At 40.9% G+C, this 21,033-nt stretch overlaps 1 protein-coding gene across 16 annotated transcripts in view; it reads right to left on the bottom strand.

Moving 5' to 3' along the window:
* The window catches only part of UNC13B (unc-13 homolog B), a 219,051-nt gene that overhangs the window by 141,102 nt on the left and 56,916 nt on the right, over positions 1–21,033 (bottom strand). For all 16 annotated transcript variants that reach the window (XM_037036045.1, XM_037036051.1, XM_037036049.1 and 13 more), the window contains exon 7: positions 12,792–12,849. In XM_037036045.1, the coding sequence (XP_036891940.1) occupies positions 12,792–12,849 (58 nt within the window). The remainder of the gene's footprint in view (positions 1–12,791; positions 12,850–21,033) is intronic.

The raw sequence follows: 21,033 nt of genomic DNA, 5'->3' as shown, positions 1-21,033 counted from the left end.
GTCTTTGTTCTCCAAACCTTTGTTGTATTCAAACTTGGTTGTAGGAGAAGCCACCTATGCCTCCATCTTGGTGGAAGTCTCCTCTTCCAGCTTTTAAAGGGGCGCCAGCCCTATAAGATTAGGGCTGCACCCTATGACCTCATTTAACCTTTAACACTTCCTTCCTCACAAATTCCATCTGTAAATACAATCACACTGGGCAACTAGGACTTCCACATGAGTTTTAGGGAGACACAATTTAGCCCATAGCATTCTCCCTATGCCCCCTATCCCAAGTTCATGTCCTTATTACATGCAAAACATATTCATTCCATCCCATCAGCCCCAAAAGATCATCCCATCTTCCAGCATCATCTCAAGTCTAAAGTCCAAAGTCTCATTTAAATATCAACTAAATCAGATATGAGTGAGACTACAGGTATGATTCATCCCCAGGCAAAATTCCTCTCCAATGTTGTGAAATCATAGAAGTTATGTGCTTCGAAAGTACAGTGGTAAAACAGGCTTAAGAGAGATATTCCCATTCCACCAGGGAGAAATAGGAGAGAAGGAAGATGTGACAGATCACAAGCAAGACAAAACCTAGCATGGCAAATTCCACTAGATCTTAAGCCTGGAGAATTCCCTTTGGTTCAATGTCCCACCTTGCAGGCCCACTAGGGTAGCAGTGTACCCCCACAGCTCTGCAGTTGGCCTTGCCCCCATGGCACTCCGGGGTGAACAGTCTTGCCCTGGGCCTCTACGGGGAGTGGCAGCTCTGATATTCTCTGAATCAACCCATGGGTCATTCTTCCCTTTCCTCAAAAATAGCACTCATTTACAGCCAATAACTATAGTCTTGACCAGTAGATTTCAAGAATTACAACAGCCTTCCTTCATTCCATCCCTCTTTCTCTGCTCCCATTAGTTAAAATGGGCGATGTGTCTGGTATAATCCCATCTCTATTCCTGGCTTCTGCTGAGATGGTTAATTAAGTCCATGTGTTGCATCCATGATCTCTCTCTCTTTGTCCTCATCAGAAGACATTTTTTCCATTGCTTTTAGAGAGAAAGGAAGGGAGAGAGAGAAACATTGATGAGAGAAGAGTATTGTTTGGTCACCTCCCATATGCTCCTGAACTGGAGTTGCCACCAGGACCAGGATCATACGTGTCCAGACCAGGGGTCACATACACTCTCACCCAAACTGGGATAGAACCTGCAAATTAGGTACATGCCCTGACCAGGAATCTAAGCCACAGCTGAAACAATGCTCCAACCAACTGAGCACACAGGTGTGGACCATGATTTCTTTAGAGTTCCCTTCAGAACACCCTTTCGCATTGTTTATAATATGAATAGGCTAAGGATTTTCCAAATCTCCAAATTCTCATTCCTTTTTCCTTAACAATTCCTTCTTCAACTAAGCTCTCTCCTCTCACATTTTACCATAAGCAGTAAGAAAGACCCAAGCTGCACCTTCAATATTTTACTTAGAAATCTCTTCCGCTAAATATCCAATTTGAACTCTTGCAAATTCACCTTTCACAAAAACACTGGAACAATTTAGCCAAGTTCATCACTACTTTACAAAGATGGCTCTTCTTCCATTTCCATATGAAACATCTGAGATGGCTAATTAAGTCCATGGGTTGCACCCATGATCTCTTTATAGTTTCAGAGGATAAAAAGTTCAAACTCAAGGTACCAGCTGATCCCATTCCTGGTGAAGGTTCTCCTCCTGGCTTTCAGATGCCCACCTTCTTGCTATGTCCTCATACAGACAGCTCTGTTGTCTCTTCCTCTTCTTGTAAGAGGTACCCATCCTATAAGATTGGGGCCTCATTGTTATGATCTCATTTAATCTCTATGACCTCTCCACAGGCCTCACTCTTGCTATTATATATAAATTTGGGAGGTATGCAATTCAGTCCATAGGAATGTCTTTTTTTAAAATATAATTTTTATTTAATTCTTGTTCAAGTACAGGTTTCTGTCTTATATTCCCAACCCTGCCCGGCCCCCGCCCCATGCTCCACGCCTCCCTCCCCTTTCCACCCCCCACCCTTAGTTATTGTCCATGTGTCTTTTATACTTGTTCATGTGAGTCCATTCCCTTTTCCCCTATGATTCTCTCCCCTCTCCCCTCTGGGCCCTGACAGCCTGTTCCATATTTGAGTGTCATTGGTTGTATTTTGCTTGCTTGTTTGGTTTGTTTAGATTCCTGTTAATGGTGAGATCATATGATATTTGTCTTTCACCGCCTGGCTTATTTCGCTCAGCATAATGCTTTCCAGTTCCATCCATGATGTTGCAAAGGGTAGTAGTTCCTTCTTCCTTTCTGCAGCATAGAATTCCATTGTGTAAATGTACCATAGTTTTTTGATCCAGTCATTTACCGATGGGCATCTAGGCTGCTTCCAACTCTTGGCTATCGTAAATTGTGCTGCTATGAACATCGGGGTGCATAGGTTCTTTTGGATTGGTGTTTCAGGGTTCTTAGGATATACTCCCAAGAGTGGAATTGCTGGGTCAAAAGGTACGTTCATTTTTAGTTTTCTTAGAAAATTCCATACTGTTTTCCATAGTGGTTGTACCAGTCTGCAATCCCACCAACAGTGAACTAGAGTCCCCTTTTCCCCACAACCTCTCCAGCACTTGTTGTTTGTTTCTTTGTTTATGATAGCCAATCTGACTGGTGTTAAGTGGTATCTCATTGCGGTTTTAATTTGCATCTCTCTGATAGCTAGTGATATCGAGCATCTTTTCATGTGTCTCTGGATTCTCTGTATGTCCTCCTTGGAGAAATGTCTGTTCAAGTCCTCTGCCCATTTTTTGATTGGGTTGCTTGTCTTCTTTGAGTGGAGCCGAATGAGTTCTTTGTATATTTTGGAGATTAAACCCTTATCTGAGGTATCATTGGCAAATATGTTTTCCCAAGCTGTTGCTTCTCTTTGTATCTTGATACTGTTTTCCTTAGCCATGCAGAAGCTTTTAATTTTGATGAGATCCCATTTGTTTATTCTTTCCTTTATGTTCCTTGCTCTAGGGGACGTATCAGTAAAAATATTGCTGCGTGGAATATCTGAGATTTTCTTGCCAAGGCTCTCCTCTAGGGTTTTAATGGTTTCACGGCTTATATTTAAGTCTTTTATCCACCTTGAATTTATTTTGGTGTATGGTGTAAGTTGGTGCTCAAGTTTCATTTTTTTGCATGTAGCTGTCCAGTTCTCCCAACACCATTTGTTGAAAAGGCTGTCTTTACTCCATTTTATGTTATTGCCCCCTTTGTCGAATATTAATTGACTGTAGAGAGTTGGGTTTATTTCTGGGCTCTCTGTTCTATTCCATTGGTCTATGTGCCTGTTTTTGTGCCAGTACCAGGCTGTTTTGATTACAGTGGCCTTGTAATACAGTTTGATATCAGGTATTGTGATCCCTCCTACTTTGTTCTTCTTTCTCAAAATTGCAGCTGCTATTCGGGGTCTTTTATGGTTCCATATAAATTTTTGAAGTGTTTGTTCTATGTCTGTGAAATATGCCATTGGTACTTTAATAGGTATTGCATTGAATCTGTAAATTGCTTTGGGTAGTATGGACATTTTGATGATGTTAATTCTTCCAATCCATGAACACGGTATATGTTTCCATTTATTTGTGTCTTCCTTGATTTCTTTCTTCAGTGTTGTGTAGTTTTCTGCATACAGGTCTTTTACCTCCTTGGTTAGGTTTATTCCCAGATATTTTATTTTTCTTTTTGCTATATCGAATGGGATTTTTTTCCTGATTTCTGCTTCTGCTGCTTCATTGTTGGTATACAAAAATGCCTTTGATTTCTGGATATTAACTTTGTATCCCGCTGTTATGCCAAATTCATTTATTAGTTCCAGCAGTTTTTTGGTAGAGGCTATAGGGTTTTCCATGTACACTATCATGTCATCTGCAAACAATGCCAGTTTTGTTTCCTCCTTTCCGATTTGGATGCCTTTTATTTCCTTTTCTTGTCTGATCGCTGTGGCTAGAACTTCTAATACTATATTGAATAGAAGTGGTGAAAGTGGGCAACCTTGTCTTGTTCCTGATCTTAGTGGAAAAGCTTTTAGTTTTTGCCCATTGAGTATGATGTTGGCTGTAGGTCTTTCATATATGGCCTTTATTATGTTGAGGAATGCTCCCTCTATTCCCATTTTTCTGAGTACCTTTATCATAAATGGGTGTTGAACCTTATCAAAAGCTTTTTCTGCATCTATTGATATGACCATGTGATTTTTGTCTTTGCTTTTGTTTATTTGGTGTATTACATTTATTGATTTGCGTATATTGAACCATCCTTGCATCCCTGGGATGAATCCCACTTGGTCGTGGTGTATGATCTTTTTGATGTATTGTTGGATGCGATTTGCCAATATTTTATTGAGGATTTTAGCATCTATGTTCATCAGTGATATTGGCCTGTAATTTTCTTTCTTTGTTGTGTCTCTATCTGGCTTTGGAATTAGGGTGATGCTGGCTTCATAAAAAGAGTTGGGGAGTTTTCCCTCCTTTTGGATTTTTTGGAATAGTCTGTGAAGAATAGGGGTTAGCTCTTCCTTAAAAGCTTTGTAGAATTCTCCTGTGAAACCATCTGGTCCAGGGCTTTTGTGTGATGGGAGTTTTTTGATTACTGCTTCAATTTCATTTGCTGTTATTGGCCTGTTCAGGTTTTCTGCTTCTTTTTCATTGAGTTTTGGAAGATTATATTTTTCTAGAAATTTGTCCATTTCACCTAGGTTTTCAAATTTCTTGGCATACAGTTCCACATAGTAATTTCTTACAATCCTTTCTATTTCTGCAGTATCAGTTGTAATCTCTCCTCTTTCATTTCTGATTGTGTTTATTTGGGTCTTCTCTCTTCTTTTCTTGATGAGCCTACTTAAAGGTTTGTCTATTTTGTTTATCTTTTCAAAAAACCAACTCCTGGATTCATTGATCCTTAGAATTGTGCTTTTAGTTTCTATGTCATTTAATTCTGCTCTGATCTTGGTTATTTCCTTCCTTCTACTTGCTCTGGGCTGTCTTTGTTGTTGTTCCTCGAGTTCTTGGAGGCGTCGGGTTAGGTTGTTTGTTTGAAATGTTTCTATCTTCTTTAGGTAGGCCTGTATTGCTATGAACTTCCCTCTCAGGACTGCCTTCACTGTGTCCCATAGGTTTTGGGTTGTTGTGAGTTCATTTTCATTTGTTTCCAGAAGCTTTCTGATTTCTTCCCTAATTTCAATCTTGACCCATTCGTTGTTTAATAGCCTACCATTCAGTCTCCATGATTTTGGGTGTTTTGGGTTTTTTTCATTGGGGTCGGTTTCCAATTTCAGTCCCTTGTGATCAGAGAAAATGCTTGGTATGATTTCTATTTTCTTGAATTTATTGAGACTCGTTTTGTGTCCTATCATGTGATCTATCTTTGAAAATGTTCCATGTGCGTTTGAAAAGAAAGTGTATTTAGCTTCTTTGGGATGGAGGGCTCTATATATATCAATTAGGTCCATTTCGTTTAGGGTGTCATTTAATGCTGCAATATCTTTGTTGATATTTTGTTTGGAAGATTTGTCCAATTTAGACAGTGGGGTGTTAAAATCCCCTACTATAATTGTGTTGCTGTCAATTTCTTTCTTGAGGTCCTCCAGAATTTTCTTTATATATTTGGGTGCTCCTATGTTGGGTGCATATATATTTACGATGTTAATGTCTTCTTGGTGGATTCTCCCTTTGAGTATTATGAAGTGACCTTCTGGGTCTCTCTTTATGGCCCTTCTTTTGAAGTCTATTTTGTCTGATATGAGAATTGCTACCCCGGCTTTTTTTTCTTGTCCATTTGCTTGGAAAATTTGGTTCCATCCTTTCACTTTTAGTCTGTGGTGGTCCTTTGACCTGAGGTGGGTCTCTTGTAGGCAGCATATGTGTGGGTCGTGCTTTCTTATCCATTCAGCTATTCTATGTCTTTTAATTGGTGCATTTAATCCATTTACGTTTAAGGTTATTATTGAAAGGTACTTATTCATTGCCATTTGTGTACCTGTGTTCCTCTCTATCTCTCTCTTTTCCTTCCTTTCCTAAAGCAGCCCTTTTAGTAATTCTTGTAGAGCTGGTTTGGTGGAGGCGTATTCTTTTAGACTTCTTTTGTCTTGGAAGCTCTTTATTTGGCCTTCTATCTTGATTGAGAGCCTTGCTGGGTACAATAGCCTTGGTTGTAGGCCTCTGTTTCTCATTACTTGGAATATTTCCTGCCATTCTCTTCTTGCTTGGAATGCTTCTGTTGAGAAGTCAGTAGCCAACCTTATTGGGACCCCCTTGTATGTTATTTCCTTTTTCTCCCTTGCTGCCTTTAGGCTTTTCTCTTTGTCTTGGAGGTTTGCCATTTTAATGATGATGTGTCTTGCAGTAGGCCTCTTTGGGTTCCACCTGTTTGGGACTCTCTGGGATTCCTGAATTCGTGTGACTTTCTCTCTCCTCAACTTAGGAAAATTTTCCGTAATTACTCTTTCAAGAAGGTTTTCTATCCCTTGTTCTTCTTCCTCTTCTTCTGGTATTCCTATTATTTGGATATTATTACGTTTCATGTTGTCTTGCATTTCTCTTAAAGTCTCCTCATTTTTTCTGATTCTCTTTTCCATTATTTTGTCTGTCTGGGAGATTCTTTCTATCCTGTCTTCTATCTCATTTATGCAATATTCCGCCATATCGATTCTATTCTTCATACCTTCTACTGTGTTCTTCAGTTCAGAAATTGTATTCTTCGCTTCCTCTTGGCCTTTACTAAGGGTTTCCATTTCCTTTTTCATGTTGGTGTAGTTTGCAGAGAGCTCACTGTAGCTCCCCTGTAGTTTCTGGTAGCTCGTTGTAAGCTCTTTGAATTTCCTGATAACCAATGCTTTGAATTCAGTATCTGATAGTTGGCTAGCCTCTATTTCATCTAACGTTCTTTCTGAGACTTCCTCCTTTTCTTTCATTTGGGGGTTGTTTCTTTGTCTTCCCATTGTTTGTGTTGCTCTTCTTGTTGGCTTCAGCTTCTTAAAGTGATCTGTTCTGGGTTCCTAGGTTTATGGTGTGAACTTCTGTGGTAAGATGCCTGTGAGATTCAGTGGTGAAGTCTCCCGCAGGTATTTTGGTGTTCTCCACTTCCACCTACTCCTCTTTTTGGCTTCCAGCTGGTCAAACCTTTTCTTCTGGTCTCACTAGCTGCAGCAGCCTGAGGGGCTATTAGTGTGGCCTTTCTCTCCTCTCGGTGAACTTGGCTGGTCTCGCCAGTGCCCTCCCAAGATCCAGAATGGCGCTGCTCTCCCGTGCCCCACTGAGGGCAGGTTTTTCCTCAGGCTTCCCAGCTCTGGCCTGGCGTGAGGGCACGCACTCCAAGCCAGGCTTTCCTGGTCTCACAGGCTTGGGCTTGGACCTTTCCCAGTGCTGTGGCTGCACACACTGGGCAACTCACAATTCTTCCAAGCTGGCAACCACAGCCTGACTCCCGGTGCTTCTCAGTCTGAGCCCAGCTGGGTAGGGATGGATCTGGCGATTGGCGCTTCCCCAGGGGCCCTGTCAGGCTGTGTGAGAGCCCGCTGGAGTCCCCGGCTGGAGTCCCCCGGTATTGGGAATGCGCACCACTGGGAATGCGCGCCACCGGGAATGCACGCCACCGGGAATGCATGCCACCGGGAATGCATGCCACCGGGAATGCACGGGATTCCCAGACTTCCAAGCTGGTGACCACACTGGACTCTGGATGCTTCTCAATCTGCGCCCAGCTGGGTAGGGATGGATCTGGCGATTGGCGCTTCCCCAGGGGCCCTGTCAGTTGCTCGCAGCGCCCGATGCTGTGTGAGCGCCGGCTGGAGTCCCTGGCTGGAGTCCCCCCGGTATCCGGAATGCGTGCCACCGGGAATGCACGCCACCCAGACCTCCAAGCCGGCAACTACAGCCTGCCTTCCGGTGCTTCTCAGCCTGTGCCCGGCTGGGTAGGGAGGGAGATAGTGCCTGGTGCTCTTCCAGGGGCACTGACCGTATCCCAAAGCTCCCCAAGACTGTGGGAGCGCCAGCTCAGGCTACTGGGAATGCTGGGGCCCCTCAGTTCCCCAAACTGGTAAACTCAGCCTGACTCCACGGGTTATCAGAGTTCTCCGGTTTGCTTCCCAATGCCCACTCCTCTCTCTGCCACTACAGGCAAACCGATCTCTCCTGGTGTTTTCCAATCTGCACCCTGCTGGTTAGAGAGGATGCCGGTGACTAGTTCTCTCATAGGGTTGTCGTTGTTGCCCTCCCTCGGCTCTCAGAGATCAGGGCGGCCTTGCCAGGGCCCTGGCGCTGCCCGGGGAAGGGCCCGCAGCCTCTGTGCTGTTCCCTCTACCTTGCTGATCTGAGGTCCGTCTCCTCTCCTCAACCTCTGGTCATTCAGTGTCCGCTATACTCTCTGGGGTCCTGCCGTCCCATATGCTGGGTCCCTGTTGGGTGTTCACCGTGCTCCTCTGCAGAACAGCCTGGTTTTTCTCCCACGCGTGAAGGGAAGCGAAATCCTTTGTCCTACTCCGCCGCCATCTTCCCACTCTCCCATAGGAATGTCTTAAATTATATATGTATATTTGTTTTGGATTGGCCAAAAAGTCTATTTAGTTTTTTTCCATAAAATAAAAGACACATGTTTCATTTTCACCAATAATTGTATTGATTTGGATATTTTGAGTATGTCATCTATCTCCCTCTATTGGCTTCTGGTGGATAGAGGCCAGGGGTGCTGCTAAACATCTTCCAATGTGCAAGACAGCCCCACAGCAAGAATTATTTGCCCAAAATGTCAATAGTACCAAGAAACTTTGCAAACAACTTGACATGTTAAATCAGTCATAGCACCTTCTCCATACACTGCAAAAATGATTTTTGCAATTCAGTTGCATTTATATATTTCTCAAAATAATAAAGAATATGCCAAAATGCTACATATCTTCTTCCATTTCAATATTAAAATGGCTGCACAAAAATTCACCAATTTTGATGGTTTTTTAAAATGCACACTGATATGATAGCTGTCACAATACAATCTAATAAAATTGTTTCTATTAAAGTTAAAGACAACTAAGCACTACTAAAACCATCAGAAGGGAAAAACTAACAAACGTTTTGGCCAACCCAATATATACATATACACATATACATAGATGCATACAGAGTAAGAGTTTGTATATTTTTTAACTTCAAGTTTCATGAAAGATTCCCTCATTTATTATCCAAACCATAATTTTAAATAAATGTACAATATTCACTCATTGTTATTATCATTTACTGTTGCTTAACTATTAAGACATTTTCAAGTTTTACTATTTAAATAATTTTGCAATGAACACCTTTGTACCCATAGCTTTGTCTGCTGCTTGATTACTTAGGATAAGTTTTCAGAAATTCAACTTATAAAATCAATGGCTATGAATATTTCAAAGACTCTTGGTATATACTGCTCAATTGCTGAAACCTGTATTAACGTATACTCCTATATGCATTAGATATTACAATGAAATGTTTTTATAATTAGAAAAAATACCAGTGTCATAAATGCCCAAAATGGCAAAGATTTTTTTGTTTTTTAATTAAAGAGTCAGGACAGCCCTGAATGGTGTGGCTCAATGGGTTCAGCCCCATCCTACAAACCAAAAGGTTGCTGGTTGGATTCCCAGTCAGGGCACATGCCTGGGTTGAGGGTCAGGGCCCCGGTTGGGGGGGTGTGAGAGGCTACCCGATCACTGTTTCTCTCCCTCTCCTTCTCCCTCCTTTCCCTCTCTTGAAAAATGAATAAAGTCTTTTTAAAAAATTAAAGAGTCAGGACAACCAAATAAAAAGTATGATTGTTAATTAGATCATGCAGTTGGTGGGGAGGGGAGGGATGTTGGGATTAGCTATAAAAATATTTGGGAAACAACTGGGAAATTCTTAATATGAACTGTGAATTAGATTATATTATTGTATTAATGTTAAGTTGCTTGATTCTGACAATGGTATCTTGATTATATACACTGTCCTAGCTCTTAGAAGATACATGCTGATATGTCATGAAGCCTGAAGCTTTATTCAAATGATTCAGAAAATATGTGTGTGTATTTTTCTGTATGTATATGTAGAGACAGAAATAAAGATATGAGAGAAAAGTGAGAAGAATGGGGAGCAAATGAAGCAAAACATTAATCCCTGATTCTAGGAAAGGGTAAATGGGTGCTCACTGTACTTCCAACTTTTCTGTAAGTTTAAAATTTTTCAAAATAAAAATATGTGAAGAAGTCAAAAGGTGGAACAGGCTATCCATGAAAAAATTAAAATTAAGCAGTAAACAGATGAAAAATGTATGAGAATTCATAAACTTGATTATTTATGGCCTCTTATTTCCTCCTGCCTCTTGGCATTTGCTCTTTAATCACTTCAACTGCACTTCATCAAATGGGCCCAGGAGGAATGGGAAGTGAAATTTTCAATCATTCCATTTCACTTCTCATTAGCAGACCTAGAAAAAGGTTTAAAAGATTAAAAAGGTCAAAATTAGTTCATTACAATGATTTTAGAAAGGACCTAGACTTTTAATTCACAACCTGCTCTTTAATTCTGATTCTTCTGGACTCAACAACCCTAAATGTTTGATACATTCTAGGTCCTAAAGGGACAAAAAGGGGAAAAAATTAAAATAAAACATGAAAAGAACAGCAGGTTTTCTTTAAATGAAGAACAAATATGTGCCCTGGCTGATGTGGTTCAGTGGATTGAGTACCAGCCTACAAACCCCAAGGTCACCAGTTTGATTCCCAGTCAGGGCACATGCCTGGATTGCAGGCCAGGTCCCCAGTTAGGGTATGCAAGAGGCAACTGATCGATCTATCTCTCACACATCCATGTTTCTCTCCCTCTCTTCTCCCTCCCTTCCCCTGTCTCTAAAAATAAGTAAATTTAAAAAATAAATAAAATGTCTCCCCTGAGCATTGTTTAAAAATAATAATAAAATAAAGACAAACATATAACTTTTTATTTATTTTTAGAGAGAAAGAGGAAGGGAGGGAGAAAAGGAAAGAAACATCAATGGGTGGTTGCCTCTCACATGGCCCCCACTGGGGGACTTGGCCTGCAACTCAGGCATGTGCCATTTGGTTCACAGCCCATGCTTAGTCCACTGAGCTACACCAGCCAGGGCACAAATAAATAAATTTTTTAAAAAGGAAGAAAAATGTTGACCTCTGCCATTAGTCTTGCTTTTATCTGGAGAGTAGTTTATAATATGGAAGGAAACCAATGAATTAACAATCTATCAATAGAAGTTTTCATTCTCACAAACAATATGATGGAACATAGTGATTCGAGACAGGGGCTATCAAGTCAGGTTGTCTGTGTTTGAATATTTACCTTATTTTGCCATGTATAATTTGCATCCATGTTTTTGGCCCAAACTTTCACAAAAAAAATCTTTCATTTTAATTTCTTAATTCAATTATTTACTTATTTATATTTAGAAACAAAACCGATTATCATATTCCAGGTATTATTTTGCATATGGATATCATTATTGCTTTCTAGAGTTACACTTTTAACACATAAGCATAAATAAGAGAATTAACATTTATATAGATATGTAATTAGTACTACCCATGTATAATGTGCATCCTTATTTTTCCCTAAAAAATTTGGACAAAAAAGTGTGCATTATACATGGCAAAATACAGTATTCATCTCTTACAACCCATGCGAATAATGGCAAATTACTTAATTTCCATATGTCTCAGTTTCCTCATCTGAAAAATGGAGAGAGCTGAGAGTAAAATTTATGTCTTGGGGTTGTTGTGAAGATTAAATAAGTTAGTACATTTTAGCTCTTAAACTGGCATCTGGCAATTTGTAAGACCTCCAAATATGTTAGACATTATGATCCTCTTATTACTAGTATTACCACAACTACAACCACTACTACCACCACTTTCAACCTGCAGTTGATGAGTTTGACATTTGATTCAGAAAAACTGTAGTAACACAAAAGAAGCACAACACCTCCCCTAACCCACCACACACATACAGTTTGAAAAAGTCAAGGAGAACAGACTCTGGCTCAGTCCTTTAGTGTATCCTCAAGTTGTTTTGAGAGAAACTGAGGAGAGGGTAGTAAAATACATGGCTCATTTCAAAAAGGAATCTGTATGGTCTGGATAAATTAATCTCAGCAGAAATGACAAGTTCTCTTACTCAGTTAATCATTAATCAAAACTTTTTCTGGCATACTATAGTATGTACTAAGTATTGAGCCAGATGCTAGGAATGCAAAAAGGAAGGATGACTATGCCTTTAACCACTTTGTGTTCTTGTCAAGGAAGTATACATAGATCATAATACATGACAGGTTATATATATGATGGATGTATGCACAGGGTACTATGGAAGCAGAGGAGAAACACCTAGCTAGACTTGGGAGAAGGAAAAGCAGCAAAAAGATTTCCCAGAGTAATTGACATTTAAACTTAGCCTTCAAGAATAGTAACAGTGAAATGGAGATGGAATAAGTAAGAATCATTCCTCCAGGGATAAAGCTGGCAAATGGAGAAAAAAGATGAGCACCAATGCCCTGCCTATAGCCATGCAAAACCAAAAGACCTTTTCCTAAATCTAATGGGCAGACCCATTGGAGGTATGGACCTGAATAGTTGTGCTCCTGGAATAGCTTCTGTTTGCACACATCACAACTCCACCCCCGCCCAATTCAGAATAAGCCACATTTGGAGAACTCACAGAAAGCTGTAACTGAGACAGATTCAGAGACAAGTATTCTCACTTACAACACTGGGCGGCAGCACTGGGCAATGGCTTCCTCTGGCTCTCTTCTTGAATAGTATACTAAGAAGCAGAAAGAAGAAAAAAACACATATGATAAGTAACGAGAAAAAAATCACAGTTACCTGTAAAAAGGTTTAGCATTTGAGGAGTTTAATTTTTTATTGAAAAGAAACACATGATCCTGCTGCTGATTTCCATATCAGCATGGAAATGCTGACATAATGGCCAGAATATCAGACACGGCACTGATCCAATGTAATAGGCTAAAGCAGGATAGCAGAGAGACTTCTGACCAAGGGTACCCACCAAGTGGCTGTAGGAGGCTTAGTCTTACAGAAACCTCAAAATTCAGTCCTCTAAGTTTTCCTGTGGATAAAGTATAAATTTCTGCATTTGAGTGATAGAACCAAAAACCTCTCTGAGCCTAAATTTTCTGATTTTTTTTTAAAAAAGTGCTTCTTCCCTAATGAGATCATGTGGGAAATAAGTGAAATTACTTATTTAAGCAAGTAATTGCACATCTGAAGTCTACTAGAGTCCGCTTCACTAGAGACACACATTATACTCTAGCCTCCACCCCAACCCACCACCATACCTCCAAAACATAAATACAGAACACTGAAGCCTTAAAATACGGAGCATAATTAAGTTCAAGTCTAGAGGAGGGGCAGGATTTAGAAAGGCAAAACAAGGAGGAAAATGCACAAACAAATTAACACAGGCGCGTAGAGTTTGGAAGACAGAATAGTTTGGTTCAGACCCCATTGGAAGGCTGGGAAAACATAGCATGGTTCAGCAACTTGAAAATAATCTGGAGTTTTCATCCTGACTCTACCACTTATTATAACAAGCTGTGAAATCCTGGGCAAGACAGAGCTTTCCTAGCACTGCCATTTAATGAGTCACTCTTTCAACAGATTATTTCTTGAGCACCTATTATGTGCAAGGCCTGGTTCCAGGCAGTGGGGGTAATAGTTTGTAAACCATGGTAAGGAGTTTGGATTTAATTCCAGCGCATTGGGAAACCATTTAGACTGTTAAACACAAGAGAGATCTGACTTGATTACACTTTGAAAAGCACTCTGGCTGCTGTATAAGATAAACTGTAGGGTAACAAGAGCCACATGAAGAGATCCTCTCTGGCCTGATTTTCCCCCTTTGTCCCTCTCTACCCAGCAGCCCCCTCCCTCAGGTAATCCCCACACCATTGCTCATGTCCATGGACAGGCATACAAGTTTTTAGGCTACTCGGTTTTCTATATCTTACCTTACATGCCCATGGCTATTCTGTAACTACGTATTTGTATTTCTTCAACCTTTTCATCCATTTCCCAACACCCTGCTCCCATCTGGCAAACATCAAAACGCTCTCCATATCCATGATTCTGTCTCTGTTCTTTTGCTTGCTTAGTGTATTTTTTAGATTCAATTGTTGATAGATTTGTATTTATAGCCATTGTGTTGTTCATAGTTTTAATCTTCATTTTCTTAAATAAGTCCCTTTAACATCTCATAAAATAATGGTTCAGTGATGATGAACTCTTTTACTTTCTTCTGGTCTGGGAAACTCATACTTTCCTCTTAGATTCTAACTCTAAGCTTTTCAGGGTAGAACAATCTTGGCTGAAGGACCATGCTTTGCATGAATTTGAATATTACTTGTCAATTCCTTCTAGCCTGCAAAGTTTCTTCCGAGAAATCAGCTGACAGTCTTATGGGAACTCTCCTGTGTGCAACTAACTTCTTTTTTCTTGCTGCTTTTAAGAGTCTCTCTTTATCTTTAACCTTTGGCATTTTAATTATGATGTGTCTTGGAGTGGGCCTCTTTGTCTCCATCTTGTTTGGAACTCTGTTTCCTGGACCTGCATGTCTATTTCCTTCACTAAATTTGGAAAGTTTTCTTTCATTGTTTTTTCAAATACATTTCCAATTTCTTGCTCTTTTTCTTTTCCTTCTGGCACTCATAGGATGCAAATGTTGGACCTCTTGGCGTTGCCCAAGAGGCTGCTTATACTATCCTTGTTTTTTTTTTTTGTTTTTTGCTTCCTTAAGTTCCAAATCATTGATTTGATTCTTGGCTTCATCCACTCTACTGTTGTTTCCCTGTAAATTGTTATTTATTTTCATCAGTGTATCCTTCGTTTCTGACTGAATTTTATGCTACTGAGGTCCTCACTAAGTTCCTTGAGCATCCTTATAACCAGTATTTTGAACTCTTTATCTGATAGATTGCTTATCTCCATTCTGCTTAGTTCTTTTTCAGGTGTTTTCATTTGTTTTTTCATTTGGGCCATGTTTCTTTGTCTCCTCATTTTGCCAATCTCCCTGTGTTTGTGTCTATGTATTAGGTAGGGCTACTACGACTCCCTGTCTCTTGATATCATGGCCTAATGTAGTAGGTGTCCTGTAGGGTCCAGAGGCACAGCCTCCCATCACCAAAGATGGGCACTCAAGATGTGCCCTATGTGTAGACTGCATATACCCTTTTTCTGTAATTGTCCTTTGATTGCTATTGGCAGGTTAATGAGAGGGATTTACCCAGACCAGTCAGCTGCAACGATTGGCTGTGACCACTGACTATCAACCTCTGCCTCCATGGAGGATCAGCTGTGCTAGAGCAGGGTGGTGGTGTTCCAACATGGTCTCCAGCTATCCACTGGGTTCACAGGCCCTGGAGCTTCCCTGGTGGTACAGGCCAAGGTCAGCCCCCACCTGTATTTTGCTCAGGGCCACCCTGACTGAATTATAAAGCAATCTAAGATGGCTGCTACTTGTGCTGGGTTTGGAGATCCCCAAGTGAAGTCACGCTGTGAATCTAGGCTGGCTAATGCTAGTACTGTGCCTGGGGCCACTTACCAAGGTGCATGTGGGCTGGGGCCTCACTGAGGCTGACTGTTGCTTGTTTAAAAGGATTTGGGAAATTGTGAAGTACCAGCCAAAACCAGCCATTCATATAGAAAAGCCACTGTTAACTACTATAAGTTAAGTGGCATGGAGCTTCATGGGATCTCCGGCATAGGACGGAGATCTATTGTGTTAGCCAGGTTGATGGAGTCTCAGATATTTCACATGCCTACCAGTTCTGTAGCTCTGTGGCTCTGTGTGGGGAGTACTCAGAAACAGGACAACGGTCCTGCCTGGCCTTCTGTCTGGGAGGAAGCTGTCACCCCAACTCTAGCCTTGATGCCAGATACTTCCATTCCTCCCTATACGCCACTGGTGCCTTTTAAGCTGCTACCCCATTGCTGGAGCTCAGAGGGACTAAGTCTGAGTAATCTGTGTGTGGGTTCTTTAGAAGGATCTGCTTGGCCTCTAGAAGTTTCTCCCACTGACCCAATCCCTGCTGGTTTTGCAGCCAGAAGTTATGGGGAATTATTTCCCCGGCACTGGAACCCTGGACTATGGGGCCTGATGTGGGGCTGCAACTCCTTGCTCCTGAAATATCCTTCCTGAATTTATATCCACTACATGCAGATGTTGGACCAGCCTATTCTGCATCTCCACCCCTCTTACCAGTATGGATCAATGCGGTTTCTTTAATTGCATAGTTGTCATACTTCCATTCAACTAAATTTAGAATGGTTCTGAGTGATGGCTGTTCTATATTTTAGTTGTAATTTTGATGTGGTTGTGTGAGGAGGCGAGCTGTGTTTACCTCTTTCATTTATTTTTTAAATATATTTTATTGATTATGCTATTACAGTTGTCCCATCTTCCTCCCTTCATTCCCCTACACTCTGCACACCCCCTCCCACCCACATTCCCCCCTTTAGTTTATGTCCATGTGTCATAAGTTCTCTAGCTGCTACATTTCTCACACTATTCTTGCCCTCCCCCTGTCTTATTTTCTACCTACCATCTATACTACTTAATCACTATACCTTTTCCCCCTCTCTCCTCCTCCCACTTCTCTGTTGATAACCCTCCATGTGATCTCCATTTCTATGGTTCTATCCCTGTTCTAGTTGTTTTCTCAGTTAATTTTGTTTTACATGTGGTTCTTAATAATTGTGAGTTTGCTGTCATTTTACTGTTCATATTTTTTATCTTCTTTTTCTTAAATTAGTCCCTTTAACATTTCATATGATAAGGGCTTGGTGACGATGAACTCCTTTAACTTCTCCATATCTGAGAAGCACTTTATCTGCCCTTCCATTCAAAATGAAAGCTTTGCTGGATAGAGCAATCTTGGATGTAGGTCCTTGCATTTCATGACTTGGAATACTTCTTTCCAACCCCTTCTTGCCTGGAAGGTCTCTTTTGAGAAATCAGCTGACAGTCTGATGGGAACTCCTTTGTAGGTGACTGTCCTCCTCTCTCTTCCTGCGTCTAGAATTCTCTCCTTCATTTCGATCTTGGCTAATGTAATTATGATGTGCCTTGGTGTGTTCCTTCTTGGGTCCAACTTCTTTGGGACTCTCTGAGCTTCCTGGATTTCCTGGAAGTCTATTTCCTTTGCCAGATTGGAGAAGTTCTCCTTTATTATTTGTTCAGATAAGTTTTCCACTTGTTGCTCTTCCTCTTCCCCTTCTGGCACCCCTATGATTCAGATGTTGGAATGTTTAAAGATGTCCTGGAGGTTCCTAAGCCTCTCCTCATTTTTAAAAATTCTCATTTCTTCATTCTTTTCTGTTTGGCTATTTCTTTCTTCCATCTGGTCCACTCCATTAATTTGAGTCCCAGTTTCCTTCCCATCACTGTTGGTTCCCTGTATATTTTCCTTGATTTCACTTACTGTAGCCTTCATTTTTTCATCTAATTTTTGACCAAATTCAACCAATTCTGTGATCATCCTGATCACCAGTGCTTTGAACTGTGCACCTGATAGGTTGGCTATCTCTTGGTCACTTAGATGTACTGGCTCCGGGGCTTTGATTTGTTCTTCTGTTTGAGCGATTTTTTCTGTCCTTTCATGCCTGTTACCTATGAGGGGTAGAGCCTTCGGTGTTCACCAGGGCGGGACAACCCAGTCTCTGGGTTGTGATGCTATCTGTGGGGGCAGGGTCAGAGAGGGAACAATGGCTCTTGCTCCACTCTCTCTTGGATTTCAGTCCCTTCTGCCACTTCCCACAAGCAAATTGGGCCCTCTGGTGCTGGTTCCTGGGTGGGTGGGCTTGTGTATGTTCTAGGACCCCATGGGTCTCTCCAACAAACTCTCCTGTGAGGCTGGGAGTCTCTCCTGCTGCTTCAACCCCCACAGTTGATTTCTATCAGTGTTTTGAGGCTTTATTTACCAGCACTGGGACCCTGGGTTGTGCGGTCTGTCTCGCTCACTCCCCAGTTTTGCCTGGTTTATCTGCATGGGAGTGTGTGACCGCTGGTCAGCCAGATACCTTGAGTGCCTCTGCCCACTGCCACCCTTCTTATGGAGTCTGCCCACTGCTGTCTTGCACACCCAAGATCTGCAAGCCACTGCTTTTTTTTTCTGGACCCCTCTCCGCCTGGCTGTCCAACTCTGCCCTTACTACCGGTCTGGATGAATGTGCCTATTTTAACTCCTTGGTTGTCAGACTTCCATACAGTTCAATTTTCTATCACTTCTGGTTGTTTTCTTTGTTTCTAAATTTTTGTTGTTCTTTTTTTGGTTGTGTGAGGAGGCACAGTGTGTATACCTTTGCCTCCATCTTGGCCATAAGTTGATTTTTATTGTATTTTTTCCATTACCATTTATTTTAATTTTTTTATTTTCTGTATTACTTTTATTTTTAATAGTTTATTTTATGTTATGTTATGTTATGTTATGTTATATTATGCTATGTTATGTTATGTTATTTTTATTGTATTTTAGAACCTGGTTATTTGGAATGGCTTGTCTATTCTTGTTGCCCCTCAATGACCTACAGTTTTTCATTGATTTTGGTTGCCAGGTCCTTCTGTGTCAGATCCTTGCTCTGCTGGCCATGCTTAATCACTTCATCCACACCCAGGGTCACCTGATAGTAGTGCATCATATTGGTTTCATGGTCCAGCTTGGCCATGTTCTTGGTGATCAAATGCTATTTGCTCTGGCCAGTGGCCCACTTCCTGAAAGTCTCCACATCTTCTCCTTGTCTCTGAGCCATTAGGATGATCTGCTTGGACTTGTCACACTTTCACTCAACTCAATTTAGAATGATTCTGAGTGATGGCTGTTCCATATTTTAGTTGTAATTTTGATGTGGTTGTATGAGGCCATGGAGCCTTTCTAGCACAGAACCATCATCATATCCCAGTTGCTTTCAGCCATGGTGGGGCAGGTGGTCTGGGGTAGAGTCCTTGCAGTGGCTCCACAACAGCTGCTGGAGACCCAGTGAAGCACCTGTCAGCCTCTCCCTTTATGTCTATCAAGATTTGCTTTACATATTTAGGTGCTCCTATGTTGGGTGCATAAATGTTTCCAAGAGTCATATCCTATGGTTGGATTGATACCTTTATCATTATGTGATGTCCGTCTTTGTCTCCTACTATAGCATTTGTTTTAAAGACCTCTTTGTCAAATATAAGTTTTGCTACCTCAGCTTTTTATTTTTTTCATTTTCATTTGCATGAAATACTTTTCTCCATCACTTTACTTTTAGTCTGTGTGTTTCCTTCGTTCTGAGGTGGGTCTCTTGTAGACAGTTCCTATATAGGAGTCTTGCTTTCTTACTCATTCAGCTACCTTATGACTTTTTATTGCATTTAAGCCATTTACATTTCAAGTGATTATTGATAAGTACATATTTTTTGCCATTTTATTTTTTAACTATGTTCCTCCATTTTTTTCTTTTTTTTTCCCCTCCTACTTCTTAAATCAGGATTTTTAACATTTCTTGTAATACTGGTTTGGTGATAGTGAATTCCTTTAGCCTTTTCTCATCTGTGAAGCTCTTTATTTCTCCTTCAATTTTAAATGATAGCCTTTTGGGGTAAAGCAGTCCTGGCTCTAAATCCTTGCTTTTCATCATTTTGAATATTTCATGCCAATCCCTTCTGGCCTGAAATGTTTCTGTTGAGAAATCAGCTGACAGTCTGTGCAATCTCCCTTGTTAGTAACCGTCTTTCTCTTGCACATTTTAAGATTCTCTCTTGGTCTTTAACCTTTGTCATTTTAATGACAATGTGTATTGATGTAGGCCCCTTTGTGTTCCATCTTGTTTGGGTCTCTGCACTTCCTGGACTTGTGTGTTTTTTTTACTTCACCAGGTTAGAGAAGTTTTCAGTCAAATATGATCTCAATCCCTTGCACTCTCTCATCTCCTTTTGGTACCCCTATGTTGCAGATGTTATGTATCTACAGCCATATCACCCTGAATGTGTCCAATATTGTCAAATGTTATGCTTCATGTAGTCCCTTAACCTATCTTCATTTTTTAAAAATTCTTTTTTCTTTCTGCCGCTCTGATTTAGTGAGGTTTTTTAACCTTGACTTCCAAAACACTGACTTGATCCTCTGCTTTATCTAACCTACTGTTTATTCCTTCCAATGAATTCTTCATTTCACATATCATATTTTTAACTGTCTGGTCCTTTTTTATGGTTTCTATGTCTTTTTCATATTGTTGAGAATCCTGATAACCATTACTTTGAACTCTATGTCTAATAAATTGCTTCTGTACGTTTTATTAACTCTTGTTCTGGAGATTTCTTCTGTTCTTTCATTTGAGGCTTGTCTCTTTGTCTCCCCAATTTGGCTGCTTGTTTGTGTTTGTGGCTATTTATTACATAGATTGGCTATTACTCCCAGTCTTTGTGGGGTGGCCTTAGGTAGTAGGTATCCTGTGGGGTCCAGTGGTACAGTCTTCATCACCTGAGCTGCGTGCTCCAGAAATGTCCCTTCAGTGGGCAATGTGTGTCTTCCTGTTGTAACTGAGCCTTGATTGCTATTGTCCCATTAGTGCTGGAGATCAACTCTCAGGCTGGTGGTCTACAAGGCTCAACCCCAACCACAGCATGCAAGCTGCTGCACAGGTGCTGACCATACCAAGCAGAATTCACCTCAGCAGGGTTCGGTGCCTGTTTTGATCTCCATTTGGATATGCTGCTTGTGAAGCTTACTGGATTCTGCTTTGATTTTGTCTGAAGCTGGCCACTGAGTCTGTTGGTTCTAGATCTTTTTAGGGGGCCTCTGGTTCAGACCAATACCAGATGTAGCCTGTGACTGGTCCTGGGCAACATGTTTGGAGCAGTCTTGATGTGGTTCTGTAAATCCTTGGTTATAAGATTTCTCCTCAAATAGTCTTTAGTGGGTTATTCAGGATGATTGTTCTATAATTTAGTTGTAAT

Source organism: Sturnira hondurensis, unplaced genomic scaffold, assembly GCF_014824575.4.
Source record: "Sturnira hondurensis isolate 20B ecotype Veracruz unplaced genomic scaffold, ASM1482457v3 Scaffold0022566, whole genome shotgun sequence".
In the NCBI taxonomy this organism is placed as follows: Eukaryota; Metazoa; Chordata; class Mammalia; order Chiroptera; family Phyllostomidae; genus Sturnira; species Sturnira hondurensis.
The sequence above is the reverse complement of the archived record's forward strand: the minus strand, read 5'-3'. Positions and strand labels throughout refer to the sequence as shown.